The 21252-nt window shown below is 34.8% G+C and overlaps 3 protein-coding genes across 6 annotated transcripts; 2 read left to right on the forward strand and 1 right to left on the reverse strand.

Moving 5' to 3' along the window:
• Positions 1–452: 452 nt before the first annotated feature.
• Positions 453–2638, forward strand: LOC120263516 (pectinesterase-like). Its single transcript, XM_039271456.1, has 2 exons — positions 453–1374; positions 1836–2638. Exons 1-2 carry the CDS (start codon positions 480–482, stop codon positions 2531–2533), a joined length of 1593 nt encoding a protein of 530 aa, XP_039127390.1. The 5' UTR covers positions 453–479; the 3' UTR covers positions 2534–2638.
• A 4679-nt stretch (positions 2639–7317) lies between these two features.
• LOC120263725 lies at positions 7318–11021 on the forward strand. Of its 4 annotated transcripts, none has more exons than XM_039271700.1 (3): positions 7318–7746; positions 8856–10347; positions 10473–11021. In XM_039271700.1, the coding sequence occupies exons 2-3, from the start codon at positions 10258–10260 to the stop codon at positions 10884–10886; spliced, it is 504 nt and encodes a 167-aa protein (XP_039127634.1). In that variant the 5' UTR covers positions 7318–7746; positions 8856–10257; the 3' UTR covers positions 10887–11021. The 4 variants fall into 4 exon arrangements, with proteins under 4 accessions (XP_039127634.1, XP_039127636.1, XP_039127635.1 ...); XM_039271702.1 differs by having other exon boundaries at positions 9837–10347; XM_039271701.1 differs by having other exon boundaries at positions 9842–10347.
• Positions 11022–11499: 478 nt separating this feature from the next.
• Positions 11500–21123, reverse strand: LOC120263402 (trafficking protein particle complex II-specific subunit 130 homolog). The gene is given in 25 exon segments (XM_039271288.1): positions 11500–11872; positions 11988–12021; positions 12023–12079; positions 12486–12772; positions 12858–13047; positions 13313–13397; positions 13478–13530; positions 13532–13581; positions 13674–14064; positions 14206–14418; positions 14689–15237; positions 16123–16345; positions 16420–16583; positions 17488–17578; positions 17749–17810; positions 18320–18481; positions 18676–18765; positions 19443–19603; positions 19799–19889; positions 19993–20176; positions 20326–20489; positions 20491–20508; positions 20610–20774; positions 20776–20840; positions 20984–21123. Coding segments are annotated over 25 exon segments (3789 nt in total). The 5' UTR covers positions 21048–21123; the 3' UTR covers positions 11500–11696.
• Between the last annotated feature and the right edge of the window lie 129 nt (positions 21124–21252).

Raw genomic sequence — 21252 nt, forward strand, 5'->3', positions numbered from 1 at the left:
TAATAGATAAATTTGTGGTCTATTTATTTTATTAAAAAAACCATTCTATTAAATTTCACATCAAGTCAATAAAATTTAGCACAAACAAAATATTCCTATTTAACTTGTGACCTTTAATTTTTTTTCAAAAAGATAATAATCTATTCAATATATTTATCTATTTATTTATTGACAGCCGACACAATCAAAAAAAGTGAGTGTACTTTCTAAATATATTACACATTTTACCGACGCTGGCATTCGACCCTCATCTTTTACCTGGATATATATACATGTGTTCTTATGCTAAATAGCTATGAATATCCTTGGCAATTAATATCGTCAATTTTATCAACCATATTCTCACTTATTTATTTTTTTAGCTTTTTTTTATTATATAAATAATGCTCAAGCTAGTTCATTATAAATATGCACCTACATCCTCCTATAATAAACACACACAAGCACAACTACTCCCAAAAACCAAATAACCAAAAACCATGTCTTCAAACTCCATTTTTCTCCTTCTCTTCTCCTTCTTCATCATCATCAACTCATCCATCTCCATCTCCATCCAACCCTCAACACCCATCTCACCATCCTTAGCATGCAACACAACCCTAGACCCAACCTTCTGCAAAACCCATCTCCCATCAAACCCTAAAACCCTCTTTGACTTCACTCGCTTCTCCCTTTCTATCTCCCTCTCCAATGCCAACACCTTCCTCCAAACCATCAACTCCTACATTCTCTCCAACCCTCTCTTACCTTCACCCTCCATTAAAGCCCTCCAAGATTGCAAACTCCTCTCAGACCTCAACATTGATTTCTTACTCTCAAGTAGCAACACATGCAACTCTTCCACCAACCTTCTTGATTCTCAATCTCAACAAGTCCAAACCCTCCTCTCTGCTCTCCTTGCCAACCACCAAACTTGTCTTGATAGCTTACAAGAGACCTCTACTAAGTTAACTATCATCAATGGCATCTCATCATCCCTCTCTTATGGCACTAAACTTTACAGTCTTTCCCTTGCTTTGTTCTCTCATACTTGGCCTCAAAAGAACAAGAACAAAACCTTGTTTAATGGCAGAAAGCTTCTTCAAAGTGTTAGTGATGGTACTGTGAAGGTTAACAGCACAGTGGTGGTGAATAAGGATGGGAGTGGAGATTTTGTTAGTATAAATGATGCTATAAGTGCAGCTCCAAATAATACCCAATCTAGTGATGGGTATTATTTGATCAAAGTTAGTGCTGGTTTGTATGAGGAGTATGTTTCCATTGCAAAGAATAAGAAGTATATAATGATGGTTGGTGAGGGGATTAACCAGACTATCATTACTGGTAACCATAGTGTTGTTGATGGCTGGACTACCTTCAACTCTGCCACTTTCAGTAAGTATATATATATATATATATATTTCTTTTAATTTCATATATTAATTATCATGCATGCATATACATCCATACGTACATACATACATACAAAAATACACCTTTTTTGTTTAATATAGTAATCTTCATGCATGCATATATATACATACATACATACATACCCTTTTGTTTCATATATATATATATATATATATATATATTAATCTTCATGCATGCATGCAAATACATATATATATATATATATTCAAATTCGTACTTACTTTAATGCTCACCTTGGATTTATGTTAGCCGATTTTAACTAATTAACCATGCTACAGATAAATTCCAACAAACTACAAAAACCAAACTCTTGTACTTTGTTAAATACAAACCAATAATATTATTTAGCTCTAATTCAACTCAAAAATTTCAAATGAGAGGATTAGAAACTTTGGCTTATATATTCAAATTTATATATGCAGTTGTAGTCGGAGAAGGGTTTGTCGGAGTGAACTTGACAATAAAAAACACGGCGGGAGCGGTGAAACACCAGGCGGTGGCGCTCCGGAGCGGAGCAGATCTTTCGGCATTTTACCGATGTAGCTTTGAAGGGTACCAAGACACATTATACAGTCACTCCCTAAGACAGTTCTACAAAGAATGTGACATATATGGCACAGTAGACTACATATTTGGCAATTCAGCAGTTGTGTTTCAAGATTGCAACATCTACTCAAGACTTCCCATGCAAAGCCAAAAGAACACAGTGACAGCACAAGGCAGGACTGATCCAAATCAAAACACTGGTACTTCCATTCAAAACTCAAACTTTTTGGCCACCCCTGATTTGGACACTGCCCTTAATAATGGCAGTGTAATAAGGTCATTTCTTGGGAGACCTTGGAAAGAGTATTCAAGGACTGTTGTTATGGAGTCCTTCATTGGTTCTTTGATTGATCCTCAAGGATGGTTGCCTTGGGATGGGGATTTTGCTTTGAATACTTCTTATTATGCTGAGTATGATAACAGAGGACCAGGGTCTAATACTAGTGGGAGAGTTACTTGGGAGGGTTTCCATGTTATTAATAGCACTGATGCTGTTAATTTCACTGTTAGTAACTTTATTCTTGGGGATAATTGGTTGGGTTCCACTGGGGTTCCTTATAAGGCTGGGTTGTAATAGGGGTAATTTTGGAATTTTATTATTATTTTTGACAAGGTGGTGATTTACTCAAAACTTCAGAAAAAAACATAATGTTTTGTATTTTGGAATTTTTGAGAAGAAAAGGGCAATGAGAATATATATATATATATATATTTTTATTGTATAGAGACTGTTTTGTATTGTTATGTATAAGGTGATAGTGGTCTTATAGTATTTTCACCAGATTTTAGAAAAATGAAAAATAAATAAATAAGAGTGTGTTTGTAAGTGTACATGTTTGAATTTTTTATTTTTTTTTATTTTTTTTTTTGAGAACAGAGAAATAAGAAATTTCTCATTATTGGTATTATTAATACTATTATTAAACTGTTATGCTTGTTATATATATCCTTGTAAATAATTGCTATTTGTTTATATACAACTTTGAATTAAAAAAAGTGACGACATGTTTTATTAAAAAGACCAAATTACCCTCACAACTATTTTTCCACCCAATTGTGGTAAACAAAAAAAAACATATAAGCAAAAGTATGTCTTTTGTACAATATGTATAAACTATCATTTTATTAGATATTTATATATATATATATATGAGGGACTATTTATTTATGGATATCTATAGATAAAAAAATCTATGGGCATCCATTATCAATCGTTGGATCTCGATCTAACGATCAACATTGATGAATAGTAGTTAATAAAGTAATAAAGTACAATAATTACTATTTGGAACAGTACAACACAAAGTATTAATATTCATCAATCCAAAAGCTGATAATTGAATGTCTATAGATGATGTTTTACCTATATACTAGCAATTAATTTGTCTTTACATTCCCTCCATGTTCAAAATAGTTTCTACATCCTCTACATGTTGCTGATGCCTCACAAGTTAAAAGAATCTTAAAACAAATTGAGAGGTAACTTACCAAAAAAACTTGTAGGAGGAGAGATAATTAATTACATTAATCTTAGTAGTAATGCTACTCAAAAAGATTTTAAACAACCTACTAATGGCGCAAGGGTTATAATTTATAAGTTGCTTTTTCAAAAATTGTCAATATAAATATAATCTACAATTCGTTTGGATGCAATGATTGATCCCCAATCTTTAAGGAATGGGGATCAATCCTTGTGGCATGTGCATGCTTGTGTTTGGGACATGCACCAATAGAGCTGGGAATGAGAATGAGGGGGACTTCATCTTCTCAAAACCTGGATTGCTTTGCCCCACCCGCCAAATTTTGGGGGGCATGAGCATTCCTTGCCCTCCAATGATAAATTGATAATGCACACTTAATAAATAAAAAAAATTAATTTTTATAATGCACACAATACCTCCTATAATTAAATTACTCTTTAGTTAAATACATCCTATAATTAAATCATTCTTTAATTAAATTAATTTATAGCCTTAAAATATTTAATTATAATATTAAAAAAATATTTAAACAATTTTATTTTAAGGCATAATAAAAATATAATATTTCATATATTTTCAAAAAGATAAACTTACATATATAATATAATGTAATAAATATATTTTTAAAAGTATAATTAAAAAATAGACAGAAATATATAAAAAATATATATTTGTAATAGTATAATAAATATATTTTATAATATTTGTTATTTTATTTTATTTTATTTGCATTATTCACATCTATAAATATTTATCATAATATTTACTAAAAAAATATAATTATAAATACTTAAATCTATTTTAAGATATAATAAAAAATAACTATATATATGTCATATAAAAATATGTATATAATAGTACGATAAATATATTTAAATTTAAAGAATTTTTTTTTAAAATTTGTCATTTGTATCCCTTAAAATTATTAGAAAAATGGATAAACCACTTATGGTACAAAAGTAATAAGATACAACATGAGAAGCTCAAAAATAAAAAAAATAAAAAAATAAAAAAATAAAAAAATAAAAAATAAAAAATAAAAAAAACAACAAAATTATGTGTATAGGAATTGTCTACCGAAACTGTCCACCGGGAGCAAGTTCTCTATGCCCCCTCCGCCTCCATCTAAGCCCCTTTTGCCGACACTGTCCTTGCTGTCATGCAGTCAACGACCCCCCTCCCTACCTACTTTTTTAATAATATTTTATTAGGACGTTTTTCCCAAACTAACCCCTCTTTTTAATATTGTACAAATGGCCTTATAGTCATTTTATTTGTCAAAATGATCTTAGGGCCATCACATCAGTGCCCAGTCAGCACTGACTGGACTGCTAATTGGGTTTAAATTCTTTTTTTTTTTACATTTTAAATAATTATAAAAGATATGGGAGGTTAAAATGTAAACAATCATAATCTTTTTTTTAAAAAAAATTTACTTGCCACCTCCGATCGACACCGCCATCCCTGCAGCCTTTATCGTAGACACCCTCATCTTTCCTTCCGATCACCGTCCCACCGCCACCCTCTTAACTTCCGATCACTGCCCCACACTCTTCCATTCCGATCATCGCCCCACCCCCTCTTCCCTTTCCGATCATTCATCAGAGAAATAATGATCTAGGTGGTGTTTGACGCAACAGATACGCAACACACTCAAAATAGAGTAAACGAGAAAATCAATTTCCAATTCATCCATCTCCTTTCACAAACCTTAAAACAGGCTTGGACTAAGGACAAAATAGTAAATAAAATTAAAATAATTACAAAATACTAGATAATTAAATAAAACTAAAATAACTAATAAAGCTAAGATCAATATAAAATAGATAATTTAAAATCCTAAAATATTATGCACCATGTTGCTAGTCACTATGGCTAAGGAGCATGGTGGAGTCCTTCCACAAAACCCGGCTGCGCCACGACCGCCGTCATTAGCGCAACCGATCTACATCCTTCCTGCATTGGTGTACAAGATCGCCTCCGCCCCTCCGCCACCGTTATCCTCATAATCAAGCCATCATCATCATCCGGGCCTTAAGGCCCCATTGCTGTCGTAGTCCTTGCAGCCTCTGTTGCTGCCACCGTCGCAAGCGCTGTCCCCGCCTCCGCCCTAGCTGCCTCCTTCTCCTCCTCCTCCATCAAGGCCCATATCATCACCGTCACCCCCATCTCTGTCACTCTGCCTCCATCGAGGCCCCCATCGCCGCTGCTGTCCCTAGTGTCCTGTTGCAATCGTTGTCCTCCTTTTAATAATATTTTATTTTATGGGGTTTTCCCAAACTAACCCCTCTATTTAATAATATTGTACAAATGACCTTATAGCCATTTTATTTGTCAAAATGACCCTAAGGTCATCACGTCTGTGCCCAGTCAGCACTGATTGGGCATTTTTTTAATTCTATTTTTTTACATTTTAAATAATTATAAAAGAGATGAGGGGTTAAAATTTTAAAAAGCATGATTTTTTTTAAAAAAATGGTTTGATTGCAGACTGGGCAATGGGCATTGATGTGATGGCCTTAGGGCCATTTGGATATTTATTAAAAGGGGTTAGTTTGGGAAAATGCCCTTTATTTTATAATGAACAAATCTTTATATATATATATATATAAAACTATAACCGAAGTATAGGATTTTTTAAGTTCATAAAATGCTTGGCCAAAAAAAGTAGGTTAAAACTCATTTAATTTAACTTCTTGAAAATGACATATAGATATAAATCATCAAAAATAGAAAATTAATGAAAATGAATTTATGGATAGTAAATTTCGAATATTTTTAATTATTTATTAAAGAATATTATCAAAATAATATCATAATTTTTAATTTTTTTAACTCTTGTTATCATAAGAAATTTTGATATTGTTTGCTTACTCACGTAAAAATGGATGAATGATAATAAACCTTTCTAAAAACCATAATTGTTTATATATGCTTACAAAATATATCATCATCACTGAAAATCAATTTACAAATTTTATCGACATTAGATTAATTTTTATATTTTTTTAATGTTTATATTTTCCAAAATAAATGAAGAGAAGAAAGAATAACTTAGCTTTTTTTATAAAAATTCGCTCATTGATTTTTGGCCTAAGATGATGAATATAAGTAAATAATATTGGGGAACATAAGCAATTATTTTTTGCAAAGATATACATGCAATAAAATAAAATAAAAAAAAACTCTTTTCATAGAAAGAAAAAAATAAATTACGATAAAATTAAATTATACAATAAATAAATAAATAAAAATAGAAATCCAATGAAAACTTTTCTTTAAAAAAATCTTTTTTTATTTCACTACTCAAACCATCAAACAAAGAAAAATAAAAATAAAAATCCATAAAAATTATCAATTTACACAAAATTGTTATATATATATATATTAGTATAACATGTTGCAAAAATTCAAATATAAGACAACTGCCCCAAACCTTATTGTTTACCGCCAAATGTTTTTTTTTTAAAAAAACTAATAATCCAACGGTATTCATCAAGCCACGTCACATATCAGTGAACCTGAGCCGTAGATTGTCCTGAAACCGGATTCGGATCCAACTCCACCGCCTCACCTCTCTCAAGATCCGCATCCGCTATCGTTCCCCTATTTAAACCCTGATCTCGAATCGAAAAGCCCCTTCCCCGCCAACTGCCACCACCGCCTCGATCCAAACCCTAACCCTAGTTCATCGATCCTCACCGGCGGCTCCTCGATCCTCACCATCGCCTCTTCCGAAGACGACGCGGTGCCGGCGTTGAACACCGCCGGAGTATCGATGTCAATGGTCGAGCGGCAGAGGGGACACGTCGAGTGGCTGGAGAACCACATGTCGATACATTCGGCGTGGAATTCATGGCGGCATTTGGGTAAGATTCTCATCTTTTCCCCTTCTTCGATCTTGCTAAGACAGACGGAGCAATCGATCGGCGTGTTGGATGCGGATCGGAGGGCAATTGGGAGGGATTGGAGAAGATCAGGGTCGAGCCCGCGGTTGACGGAGGGAGTTTAGATTTGGGGATTGGCCTGTGAAAGCAAGGAGGAGTGCTGCGCGGCGTCGGCGTTCTCGGCGGAGGAGATGGTAGCGGATGCAGATGTGGAAGACGAAGACGATGAAGATGGTGGTAAAGAAGGCCGAGACGGCGATGAACATGATCCTTCCGCTCATCAAGCTACTCTCCTGTTGCTGCTGCTGCTGCTGCTGCTGCTGCTGCTGCGACGGCGGCTGCTTCTGGGGACGTTGGTTCAGGGGATTTCCGGGGAAGTGACCCATTTCGTTCTTCGGCTTCAAATGGTGCTTGGAGAGGTGAGTGGACCTCGAGTCTTTGCTCCGCCATTAATATTAATATATATATATGTATATAGCTCTCTGTTTCTTTTGTCTCTGTTTTTGCGTGTCATTCTTGCGTTTACTTCGAAACGTACTCAAGCCGGTAGGAATTGGTATCCGTTTACTCATCGTGAATTGACGAATTTGCCCTCACCCGCTAGGGGTTTTGTGACACAATCAAGGAAACTAGGAAGCCAATAAAAGAATTACAAATCTGATGCAAGTTAATAAATTATAATGTTAATTAATGAAAATTTATTGAATAACAATCACGGGTTTAGTGAAATGTTATGAGAATGATGGATGAGCAGATCCAGAGTTAAATCTCTGAGTTGATAGTATTGTTGGAGCATTATATATATTGTAGAATATTGTATAAATATTATAGTAGTACTGTTAATTCACTGTTTATGAATCGTGAGAGAATGCTGAGTTAATAAATCCATATGAGATCGTTAAGCCACCGTATGTGCATATCCGTTGATATTCTTTATCATCTTTGTTAAAAATAATAAAAATGATAGCATAATTTATATTATCTCATGAAACTTAAAGTTTCTTTATTAGTACTCATGTGTTGAAGTTTCTTTATAAGTACTCATGTGTTTTTATTGGTTTTTTATGTGTCTACTCTTAAAAACACATTTAGTAATTGATGTATTCTTTATAATATTGTAATATTTTATATGTTTTTTTTAAATTAAAAAGTTTGCTTTTAATACCCTCTATTTGTTTTTATATAAAATGGAAAGTTATAGAAGATTTTAATTTGTCTTTAAGTGAAATCAATTATTTTAATTTTTGAGGAGTAGTTTATGAATTTAAATTTTATATGTTATTTCAATAAAATCTAGTTTTTATTAAATTAGTCTCTGGATCAATTTATTTGTTTTTCCAAGTATACATGCATGCAATTGCAATAGTGGACAGGTTAAAATGATATTGATATATATATTATATATATAGACATACAATGATTTGTATATATATTAATCTCAAACCTCATATAAATATATGATTGCTGAATTTTTGTGTTTGTGTATTTTGGATTTGCATCGGTTTACTTTAACCCTGATCTGCTCCAGGAGAAAAACCTGGAGGGTAATTCGGGGATTTAGAGCAAGACTAGGTCTTGAGCCGGTGGGTCTCACGTTGTTGACTGATTACATGTGACTTATGACACTAGGGTTCGTCCAACGTAAGATTCACGGTAATGCATTGTGATTTGTGCAGTTTGTGTGTGTATTCATTGACTCTCATTTTGAAGCCATGTTTGCATGCTTTGAAACAACCATCGGCGAGGTCTCTTTTACGAAAATATTTGGTCTTTAAAGCTTACACGTCAGAATCGAGAACAAGTTTTCTAATTTTTCTTTTTGTTTTTTTTTTGTTTTTTCAAAATGCATGCATCATACATTTCGTGTGTAGATTTTTATGGATGTATGAAGGAGAATTTGGTTTTAAAAAATTAATTAAGTCACCATAATTGATGTATCTCTCTGATCACTTATTTTTTATTTTATCACTTATCTATTTAGTCAAATATATATATATATATATGAATAAACTAGTTGTGTTATGTTACAAACTTTGCTTGCTATTGTGATCAATGGAAAAAATGTTATACCAGATTATTTTTTTTTTTGCCAAAAATGATAAATTGTATTCACGGTGTATTTGAGTTTTTTTGGGCAAAGAATAAGATGGATTTTTTTTTAATGTATTTAATTAGGGATGGTTATTAGTTGTAAATCTTATAAATTTTGAATTGCATATGATTAAAGTTATATGGGTATAAAAATTCATGATGACGTCCATGTAGTTTTTTAATTCAAGAATATTAAAATATTTTCATTTGAGCACTGAATTGAGGATCACTTTGAAAAAGAAATATATATTTTTTCTTTATAATTTTTACTAATTACTGTGATTCTTGATGTCTGCATACCCATATATAATAGACGGCATATAAAACAGTGAAACACCATTATTTCAGTCTCATTTCAAACACTAATGACACGAGAAGCAACTCTATATATCTACTCATGTTGTTTCATATGTTTTAGTACAGCATGTGGGGGATGTTTTCTTTACCGGCTAGTGCATGATAAGAGGCAGCAAGGTATGGGCTATATAGTACAATATTTATTTGAAAAATTAACCTGGATGCAGTAATAGATGGCTTTGAGAGGGAAAAGCAGAAGAAAGGTCATAATGGAAATAATGCATGAACAGCATGGTAATTTTCACCGTGACTTTTGTCCTGGTGACAAAAATAAAAAGCAGGCAGGCTTTTTCCGAATGGTCAGGGCTTCTCTGCCAGTTTTGTTGACTGCACCATAATAATGGGCCCTACACACATATATATATATCCATTGTCTGTCCTGTTATTTCTCTGTGCTTCATCATCTCTTGTGAATGTTCACAGAGGTTTAAGTTTAACACACACACACACACACACACAGAGTAGCAGATAGAGAGATAGAGATGTCAATGAACAAGAGGTCAGTATTTGCCATGGCGGAGAGGCATCACTACAGTGACTACGGCTTTGATCCTCAGCTCGGCTTTTTTCAGGTCCCATCTCTATATATTCTCTATTATATATGTTTGTATAAATAGATATATGTCATTATCTCATCATCATCTCTCATGGTTATTGGTATAATATATAATATCTTTCAAAAAAAAAATGAGAAAAGATACTGGAAGAAGCCATGGAAAGAGGTAACAAGTTAGGACTTCAGTCTCCGGACGCATTTCAGTTTAAGCTTCAAAAGCCAATGACTACAGCAGAAGAAGAAGAGCAGGAGGACTGGCCCGGGGCAAAAAAGAAGAAGAAGAAGAAGAAGAAGAAGTTTGGTTGGTGGAACTGGGGACTTCCCTCCCCTCTCCTCTTCTGGAAGAAGAATAATGGAAAACACAACAAGAAGAATAATGATAATTATGAGAAGAGGATCCCTTATTATTGTTCCTCGTCGCCGTCATACTTTCGTTCAGCAATGTCAGGACCGCTCCAAATGGAGAGCTCTGCCCCGGCCTGTAAGCCGCGGTGCAATAGATCTTGCTCTGGGCCTTTGGGCCAACGGCACCACAAACAAAGCCTTGTTCAGTAAGCTGCATATCACATCATCATTATATGGTATGTGCTTTGTTTGCTCTTCCACCCTTTGTTTTACGTTGTTGCTCTGCTCTGCCCACTGAGGTTTTCCATATGCGTTTTGTTCATTTCGATCGATATTCCAGGATGCCTGGCCTTCGGCTTCTTAGTCTAAGAAAAAAATACCAAAATGATTAGTTTTTTTACTTTTTGAAAATGTGCCTATTTAATTAAAAATACTCATAATTAATTTTTTTACTTTTAAAAATGCTTCATTTAGTCTTTCTAATTGGGTCATTTTTAAAAATAAATGGATTAGTTGAAAATATTTCTAACTAAATGGGCACATTTTTAAAAATAAAAAAACTAGTCGGGAACATTTGAGTAGAGAAATTAAAAAAAAAATAAAAAGACCAAAAAAGATATGATACCTTTGCCGCTAAAGTTGTCTTATATTAAATTTTATTTATATACCCGCTTACCACCACCGATCAGAGGAAAAAAAAAAACATTTACTTTAGCATAGCTACTTTTAAGTTTTTATAGCAGTTAAAACCTCTCATATGTTTCTAGCTTTTTGATCACATCTCAAAAGAAAAAAAAAAATCAGTGCCATAACAAGAGTGATGTCAAAGAAAAACCACTACTTTATCATATGTTTTCAACTTAGATAACGAGACTCAATGATATACTCATTGGCAAATACTAATTAATACAAAGGAATGTGCCGAAGGTGGTAAAGTAAAACACAATGAATTTGTCCTTCCTGCGACAACCAAAGGACAAAAATGAAGTGATAATAACAAATTCAATACATAAATAAAACTCATGCTGGCACACAGAATGAAGAACTAAGCACAGGAGGGAGGACACAAACAAGGTGAGGTCCTGCAGGATTACAGCTTATATTAGTATCATCCACATCTGGTAGACCAAGTTGCGGTGGTCGAACATATCCAGATATCAGTGGCACAAAGGTGACCGTAATCACTATCCTCGACCCTGCCAAATTCAACTGATTTATCAAACCGCATACAAAGACCAATATGTAGAATACAATCTTAAGATTCAAAAAACTTGACTAAATTTTAAAGCGCAGAAAGGAGTTTTATTCAACCTTGCATTGTAGATAGAGATACAAAGCCACGCTTTCCTCCCAGCTATCATCCAGTTATCCGGGTTCACATTTATTTCATACAATAGTTCATCCTGTGACACCATCACATTACATATGATGATCAATACTTGCACTCAAAGCATATATCACAAATTATCCTGGTTCACATGATCTCATCTCGTTTCGTTTGATTCCAGAATCAGGGTATTCCCTGGTCCTTCCTGTCACAGCTTGACACATGTCTCCGTATGATGTTCATTTTCTAATGCTGTGATTAACAGAAATCTGGGGATACATGTGAGGTTGTGATAGGGAGGACAAATTAATAACCTGCTTTTGGAATCAGGGGAGATGATATTTCATACAGTAGTAGTTCATCCTGACTACTTGGATATAGAGTGATCATCAAGGTAATGATCATACTAAAGTTTTCAGGTATGTTAATAAATTTTTTTTAAAAAAATTTATTTTCAAAGAAATGAGATTTGATGAACTTACATCAAGTGGGGAGCCTGGGCTTTCCTCGACTTCCTTCAATCTTTCAACTCTCCATTGCATACTCACTAGCTGCCCAACTCTTAAGCAATCTGAAGAAAACGGAAGAAAACCAACTGCAAGACATGGATCGAGTACAGGCCGTTGTAAGAAAAGTGTGCTCTTGAAAAGCAGCTCCCCCTCGGCTGCGGTTTTCGCTGATACAGGTGTATGTGCTCCAACATTCCTGTCACCAGCAACTCCGTATCTGATATTCAATATACTTTCAGCCGGCATATTCCCAGCCTCATCTGCCAAGACACAAAAGTTAGAACTGTATTAGTTGAAGATGTAATAGCCACAGTCATGGACTTCAAATGAAATACAGTTATTTACCTCCATTCGTCAAGCTCCCTAATCGGATGCTGAACAATAGTGCTGCCCTAGAAGTAGGAGAGATGATCAATGGAAAGAAACTTGCAATTGGTCTTCCATCACCTTTTCCGCTATGAACAAATCCATCTTGAAGATCTATCCATGCATCATGTATGTGTAAATAAGCCTTCACTTGAGAGTGCATTATCACCTACATACATGAAGTTGGAAAAAAAACTCATATTTATCCATGGGAAGCAATAAAATAATAAATCGGTGTCAGGATGATAGAAACGAGATAATATCACTTGCAAACTTTCAACATTTCAAGAAGATGAGATGTGTATGCATGTCTTTTGCTTAACAAAACAAACACTCAGACAGGGATATATGTTAATCACAAATGATCAATATATATATATATATATATACATGTGCTCATTGTTCTAAAAAGTATTAATTTCAAAAGAACATACCTGCAAAAGCAAGTTGCCATCATTACATTTATCTACAACACGTGTGCTAACATGCAATGGATTGGTGAAATGTATGGCAATGGTCCTGCAGAGCAACCATGAGGTAGTCAGAAATAGTTTTCAACATGGAATACAATTTAGTGACAACATAGCCATGATCCAAACAGAAGATAAACCTCTCGAAATATCTGGTTGTGGAATGCTCCAAATACAAGCTTTTAATGCAACTGTCCTCATCCCATCCACCACACTTTGTCTCTGTGGATACACTAAGCAAAACAATAGAAATAAAATACAACCAGGCACTCAAACATAGCATCATTAAGTTATTGATAATGCAGATTGATAATAATTACTGAACCTGCAGATGTTCCTCTTGCTATCCTGTCATCTACAGCACGGACAGGAAACCACAAGACACTGGTTATATCACTTGCCCAATCTGGCAACGTTATTTTACCATTTTCAAGCAGCAATTGCTCAGACTTGTCAGTCCTAATGGTTGAAAGATTCTTCAAGGTGATGCTCTCAGTTATCTGTGGCATCCGCTCCATCACACTTGTGTAGTCCTCAATCTCAATCATGTGAGATTCCTCAATCATCAATTCCGGACCTGGATCTATATGTAGGATTGCACCTCTGAGAGAGTAATTCATCGGCTTTACAATCAACCCAACCCATTGTGGTTCATTCATTAACAGCGCAGATGAAATGGCGGCAGTAATATCAACCAAAGGTCTTGGTTTGAACACCTATGCAACAACAGATTAATTACATGCATGCCAAAGAAGTAATCTATGATTTAGTCCATCATTTCCTAGCAAATAAAACTAGTGAATAAGTCCATAGCTATAAATACTTTACAAAAATCCTGGAAGACAACAAAAACTTACCTTTAGAACAGGTTTCGTTGGTTTTTCAAAACTCATGAAATCATCACTATCAGGGGGGCCACCTTTTGAAAATCCATGAGATCTGAAAGTCAAGTGTCCAATCTGTCCTGTAAGAACTCCCAATACATAAGAGCCTGGCTTCTGTGGAGGTAAGGTGAGTGTAACAGTGTTTCTGCCTGGATTTAAGACAGGGGCATCCGGACATTTTATAGCCTACAAAATGAATGTAAGTCATAACCCTATTAAACAGCCTCTTAAACAGCTTCTCATACCTACCAAAAATAAGGACAAAGCAATAATGAAAATTTCAAGTTTTAAAGAGTACATTATTAAGAATGGAAATCTCAGTCAGGTGCTTCAGAAATTAAATATTCAACAACCAAAATAGGCCTAAAGTTAACTTGATATAATTTGATGTATGGAGAGCAACTACAGCATCTATAAAAAAAACATAAAAAAAGAAGACAATAGCTTCAAATATACCTCAACAACACCTTCATCCACATTATTTGTGGCTACCAACGTCATACTCAGAGATTCCAGGGTGATATCATCAGGAAAGCCGCTCCAAACAGTTACAGAGAGTGTACCAGGGTCGCCATCACTCAATTCAAGCAGTGGGCCAGGGTTTCCAGCAAAAGTTATGAGTGATGAGACATTGAGGGGTACAGGATGCTTCATTTCACTATGAGCAAGACGAACAACCTCCAACTGAAAAGCTCGCCTTTCTTTAGTCGAGAATAGACCACTATCCAGAGATAACAACCTAACACAAGATGATAGGTAACCAGCTTGATCATTAAGAATTTTTTGACATTCAGCTAGATTAGGAAGCACTTCCCCCAAAAGGTCTTGCCATCCTTCACCAGCATAAAGAGCACAAACTTTTTCATATGATTTCGCGGCTAGGTCAAAATTTCCATGCTTAAAGCATAAGGCTGCAATCTCCCTGTCCAAGGCAACTCCATGTCTCTTCCACCAGGAATTATGGTACTTATCTGCAGCTCCCTTAGTTAGCTCCATGTACTTTTGCTGCAAGAAATAAAGCTTATATATTACTCACCCTTCTTACATGCAAATCAGTCAAATATTCTAATTAATTATGAATCTATAAACCAAATACCAAAGACTATCAAAAAGATTGGGATTTGAAAGTACATAGAATTCATTGTAAGGTAATAAAGGAAATTGTATTTCACATTCTCTACCACAATTATTTAGTGTCACAAGTTTCTCCAAGTCCACTGTCAGGAATTTATAAATCCTTAGTTAACTATTTTCTTGATAAAATCTTTTTTGGGAAAACATGTAAGTTAAGCTCTTTTCTAAAACCTATTAGGATTGGCAATTAGCACAGCACAAATTACTTCATAAGGAATGGTCCTTCAAAATGAGTCCAACAAGAAAAAATTTGTAAAATATTGATCTCAGGAGTTGAATAAATCCTGCCTTCCATCACATAAAAAATTCCAAGTCTACATGGCAACTTTAGAAGCTACTTACAGCTAACTGAAGATGGCTTCGCCAGCCACCTCCTAAAGGTTATGGTTATGGAAAATGGTGGCAAGGAAAGGATAAGAAACAACTAACATTAGCAATACATTTTCATCATTTGCCACTTAATACAATTTTCTTTGACCAACTATAGAAAACAAATTTTCTGCCTTTTCATTTCCATTTTCTCCACTTCTTCAATCCAAAACCACCGCAAAAGATGACTTTTCCGAAAAATATCGAAGAAACAGACCTTCCAATATTTGAAGAGTGAAATACTAAAGGATACTGTGGTGTTAGAAAAATGGCAAAAATAAAAAATATAAAAAAAAAAGTAAAAAAAAACAAGTTTAAGAAATGGAAAACAGAACTTACTGAATTACATGTGTGATGAAATTTTATCAACAAATGGGATTTACTTACTTCAAAGTCCTGCAAGGTTGAGAGTGACTTCAGTAGGTCAGGGTCAGAAATTGTCTGTTTCAAGGCATGCTCTGCTGCAACATGGATCTCTGATAGTCTCATTGGTCGGTCAAGTGTTGGGGAAGAGCTCTCAAAGTTTACTGGGCCCGAGAAATTTCTTGACATAGAACTTGGATTAGTCTTACTTGAAGGGGGAAACTTTGAAACTCCATCAGCACCTGAACTGCCCATATACCAAATCTTTAAGTCTAACAAAATTTCTGAAAGGGGGAAAAAATCCATCTTCATATTCATTACCCATCAACAGCACTGTGATGACTATCAAACAACTCTGAAACATTTCCAATAGAAAGAGAAGCCCTCCGTCTATTAGCCTCTCGTAAAAGTGAAGATGGCTCCAACGGCAAAGGTTTTCTCTGAATGTCAAAGTGTTTTGCCCTAGGATTTGCCTGAAGAATTATCTGTGAGAAAAGGTAAACTCTGAGCTTCAATAAACATAAATGATAGGAATGTCACAAATAATTGATAAGAGAATTAAAAGAAGGATGAGAATGTAACAAATTGATGATAGGTGGGCAAAGATATGAAGAAATTAAAAAGATTCTTTGCAAAACTTGAGCAACTCGAAAGCCACAACAGAAGCTAAAATTTTCTTTCTGAAAAAACATCAGCTAAAAAAAATAATAATAATAAATAATCATTAACATAAAAAAATATTTTATAATATCTTCAATTTGCAATATTTTCTCAATTTTTTAACAATCTAGCAAGCCAAAGACAATATTGGCACAATATCCCACCATAGCAAAAACTTGTGAACAACATTGCTTCTGGACTTACAAGACAAGGGAGTCTTTGGTCCTCGTGTTAACCATCTCAGAAGTAGCAACCAACGTGTCATAAAATTGCCAGCAATCTAGTCTTTCCAGACATGGGCATAAACATTGAGAATTTCATGATACACCATAAGCCCTAGTGTGGATATCATTCTTACACTACATTGTTTCAGACTACCAACTTCCTCACATAAGTTCCACAGTATTCGATGCTTCCTGCCTAGCAAATTCAAAAATTAAATAAAGATTGGTGTGATTTTCAATCATATCCAATAACCCTATCATCTAACAGCTATCTCTGCTTCACCCAAAACCTGTAACAATCCATATAACTTCCACATTTTCATAATTCATATTTATTTAGGTCATTACCTTAACAAGTTCAAACTAATCTCTTCAAGTTCTTTACAAATTATTTAAAAGAAGTATCAAATCTGGTTTGCATGAAACACAGTTTAGTTCACATGTAAATAGCAGCCCAATGATAGCAATAGAATGATTTTTAATTATGGTAAGAAAAAACACTTGCCTTCTCCTTTGCAAAAACTTCAGATGAAGCATCAGGGGAAACTACTGGCCAAGCTGCTGGCCTGGGCCAGGGTAGCATGCTTAAAGAGGCACTGAACAGAAAATATTTCAATCAGTGTCCAGATAAAGCCTGATGTGGCAGTAATCAAGTAAAAGCAGCTGATGAAATAAAATTAAAAAAAAACTAGAAAATAAATGCCTCCCGCCTGTGGTGGAAAGCTTTGATAGCATGTATTTGCCCAAAAAAAATTGACTATCATACCTATTAGATGGGCTTCTTTCTATTTCCACTCCATATCCGATCAGATATGCGAGTCTCATAAACTGCCATATGAATCAGCATAATCACTTCACAAAACAACCTCAATTGCAACAGATTTGCAACAAGAGAACTAATATTTGATCAAGCAAACAGACTGGACCACTTCATGTGGCTAAGATGGGAAGTAAATAAAAGGTCTGATGATCATTCCACCAAAAGGCAATAGTGTTCATTGTCATGAAACAACTTGAGGATTACATTCAAAACAAATTAACAAAAACAAGAAAAAAAAATAAAGCTAAAAAAAGTTAATTGCAGCTGGAATTGGAAAAATCAATTATCAAGAAGTTAAACTTAAGTGAAGCCTAGAATCTAAAAGATTCTAACTCTTATAATCAACATATGAGTAAGATTCCTGAAACTCAAGTGCCAAAACACAAAAAATTTGTTGCCTATTAATAATAATCTAGCTAACTTGTTTATATATACAAATGGCAATATGCTAGTCAACCTTAACATAAAAGAAAAGGACTAAATGTCAAGTAGTTCTTAGAGAAAAGTCATTATTCACCTTAATCCGACAAAGTGAATGAAGGTCACCCTGCAGACGGTAGAACTCCTTCTCAACATCAGGGGTCACAACTCCGCCATTGTAATGGGAAGAAGTTGAATTGATTACAGCAAGGCAAGCAGTTATTACCCATACTTCACGCAAACAAAATGGAAGATAGTTCTGAAAAGTAAAGATCGAAGACAGGAATTACCACTAAGATTTTCAAAGTAGGACTATAAGTCTATAAGCCATTCATGAAATCTCTACTGTAAAAATACAAGTGAGCACTAGAACGGATAAATAGTGTAAAAATATAAGTGAGCACTAGAACAGATAAAAATCTAGACAAAAGAATGGAAGAGTATATCACATACCTCATGCAGGGCTAACGTCTTTGAGAAGCTGATGATAAACGCATAGCCTCTTGCAGCAACCTCAACTGGACGAGAAAGTTTGAATAATAGCTGAAAATTTGAGCAAAGATGTAACCATTTTAAAAAAAACTAAGGTGGGCTAAAAAATCCAGTAACAATTAAAAAATAGCTACTAGTTAATCATCCAACAGTGTATCATATGTAGGCTCCAAAATGGGAAATGCCACAGATTCCCAATTACCCAAAATTAACACAGTGAATATAGACAGTCAATCAGTCATAGCAATGAGATACAAGGTTTAATTACGTAAAGATGGTACCTTAGAATAAGATATGGTGAATTATGGGAAAATTCAAACCATCCGATGTTTCAAAATTTTAAGCAAAGATGTAATCTTCGTATATTCAAAAATCTCTTACTGTCAACTAACTTTTCTCATACTCGTGATTATGAAAGTGGGAACTGAAAAATGAATATGATAGCAAAGATCATACACCACACAAATAAAAGCAGTACATGCAAGCTGTGGGTAGTAGTTGTTGGTGCAGATTCAGGTGTCCCCAAAGCTAAATGGGGGATATGAGGACCACAAAGCAATTAGTAACAATCTCAGCACTGTATCTTACTCAACTCAGACATCATGTTACAACAATTGTAAGACAAGAATTTCCTGAAGTTATTCAGATATTGATGAAGATTAACTTAGTAAATCATATGGAAATAATTCCGAATAAATTTGATCAAAACAAAGTAGATAAGGTTCAACCTTTGATTGGCATGCAAAGAGGTATTGTCTAAATTCAAACTCTCTAAAAGAATCATCCAGAACGATCTGAGTCAATGGCTTAAAAACAGGATTCAGCAGGGCAGCCTGATCATCGCCATGATCCAATCCTCCAAAATCCCTCTGCCTAGCAGGTGTATTTACTGCATAGGACCAACTAAGTTAGCTATGTCAATAAAGAACAATACAGTCATATAGCATGATCAAGAAATTTTATGGTTGCAGTTCCAAAGAGAAGCATCTAATATAGTACCAGTTTCTCAAAACAATACAAGGGAAGAATGGTATATAATATGCAGGAGTGATTTCCAATTACCAAATAGGGGAAACAAACTAACCTGTTTCTAGGTAGCAGAGCTCTAGTTCATCATATTCACGTAATGAGTCTTCATGAAGATGAGCCATCTCAAACATAAAAGCTAAGCTTTCCTAATTAAAAATAAAATAAAATAAAATACAATGTTCAGACAGACACTTCATCAAAAATTGATTTCAAAATAAAAGCAACAAGGCAAATTCACGAGTGAACTACCTTCAAAATAAAAAAGTTAACAAAGTTCCACACAGGCAGGTAACGTTGTTCACTTAATTTACGAATTTCTTCCTCGAAAAATTGAACACGCCTATCCAACGTGTTTCTGATTGATTCCACCATTTTGGACTCCAAATCTTCCCAAAAAATGGACTCAGTTCCATGTAAATCTAACTTGCAACACCTGGACAATGTAAAGTACGCCATAACAGATCAAGAACTTGATTTTTCCGAGTATGATAAAGAGGCATGCTTCAGAAAAAGAAGTCAAATTTTAAAAGCAAAATGAACGAGGGATTATAACACAACACAAACACACAATACACACTATACCTCTCCCTCTTTTTCGAGCTGAAATCAACTTCAAGCTTTGCATATACTTTCTTCGCCATCTTCGTGGCCTGGTCATTGCTGGGATGAGCCTTTGATACAAAAACAATGAACCATTCCTTCTCATCATTCTGAACAATCAACTTCAAACGCGGCTTCAAAATTCGTCTTGAATTCATCAAGATCCTGATCACAAACATATCAACCAACAAAAATGCATACATTTTCAAGTAAGCATAGTTGCCATCTTCCAATGAATTAACAAATCGGATCAACAAAAGTTATACCTCACAGGTAACAAGAACAACAGTAGCATATGGCTCCCGGAACCAAAACACCGACTGCTCATGCGGGAACCGACTGCGCAGCCTCGAATCAGTGGTCAATATGAATTCAGCCGGCAATTGCTCCACATTCACAGGATTCCGAGTCTTGTTGTTCAAGCACGCCTTTCCTGAATGGCAATCGCTGCTCGAAACCCTCTTTCACGCTAGGCCACAAATCGCTCACATCCTCCACTAACCAAGCAAAAGAATCAAACAAATGAGCCAGGAGATCAAAAAGAAAACGAATCGTGGATCTAGAATTAGGTCATGGATTTGAATAGTTTCTTACAAGAGATTGAGATCGGGAAGGATATGATTAGGGTTAGGGTTTGTACCAGCGATGACGAGACGATCACAGGAGCTCTTGATGGTCTGGAACGGGGTGAGATAGTTCGCCATGGCGATGGATCAGAGGACCTTCATCGAGATCGGTGGAGGAGCTCCGAGAGAAGGAAAACAGAGAGAGAGAGAGAGATTGAGGAAGTGAAATGGCTTTTATAGCTTCTAGTTTGCTTAACTGTGGGTTTTTTATCTTAACCCTGACACTTAATTATTACTAATAAAATCTTAATTAATAAAATTTTCAAATAATATTTATTTGAAA

Source organism: Dioscorea cayenensis, chromosome 6, assembly GCF_009730915.1.
Source record: "Dioscorea cayenensis subsp. rotundata cultivar TDr96_F1 chromosome 6, TDr96_F1_v2_PseudoChromosome.rev07_lg8_w22 25.fasta, whole genome shotgun sequence".
NCBI lineage: Eukaryota > Viridiplantae > Streptophyta > Magnoliopsida > Dioscoreales > Dioscoreaceae > Dioscorea > Dioscorea cayenensis.

What these genes read in the sequence shown, in the direction of transcription:
- LOC120263516 (XM_039271456.1), top strand. Translation starts at nt 480, where the DNA reads ATGTCTTCAAACTCCATTTTTCTCCTTCTCTTCTCCTTCTTCATCATC. An exon ending in CTTCAACTCTGCCACTTTCA is followed by an intron (nt 1,375 to 1,835) that starts GTAAGTATATAT and finishes TTATATATGCAG; the next exon opens with TTGTAGTCGGAGAAGGGTTT.
- LOC120263725 (XM_039271700.1), top strand. Translation starts at nt 10,258, where the DNA reads ATGTCAATGAACAAGAGGTCAGTATTTGCCATGGCGGAGAGGCATCAC. An exon ending in CTCAGCTCGGCTTTTTTCAG is followed by an intron (nt 10,348 to 10,472) that starts GTCCCATCTCTA and finishes AAATGAGAAAAG; the next exon opens with ATACTGGAAGAAGCCATGGA.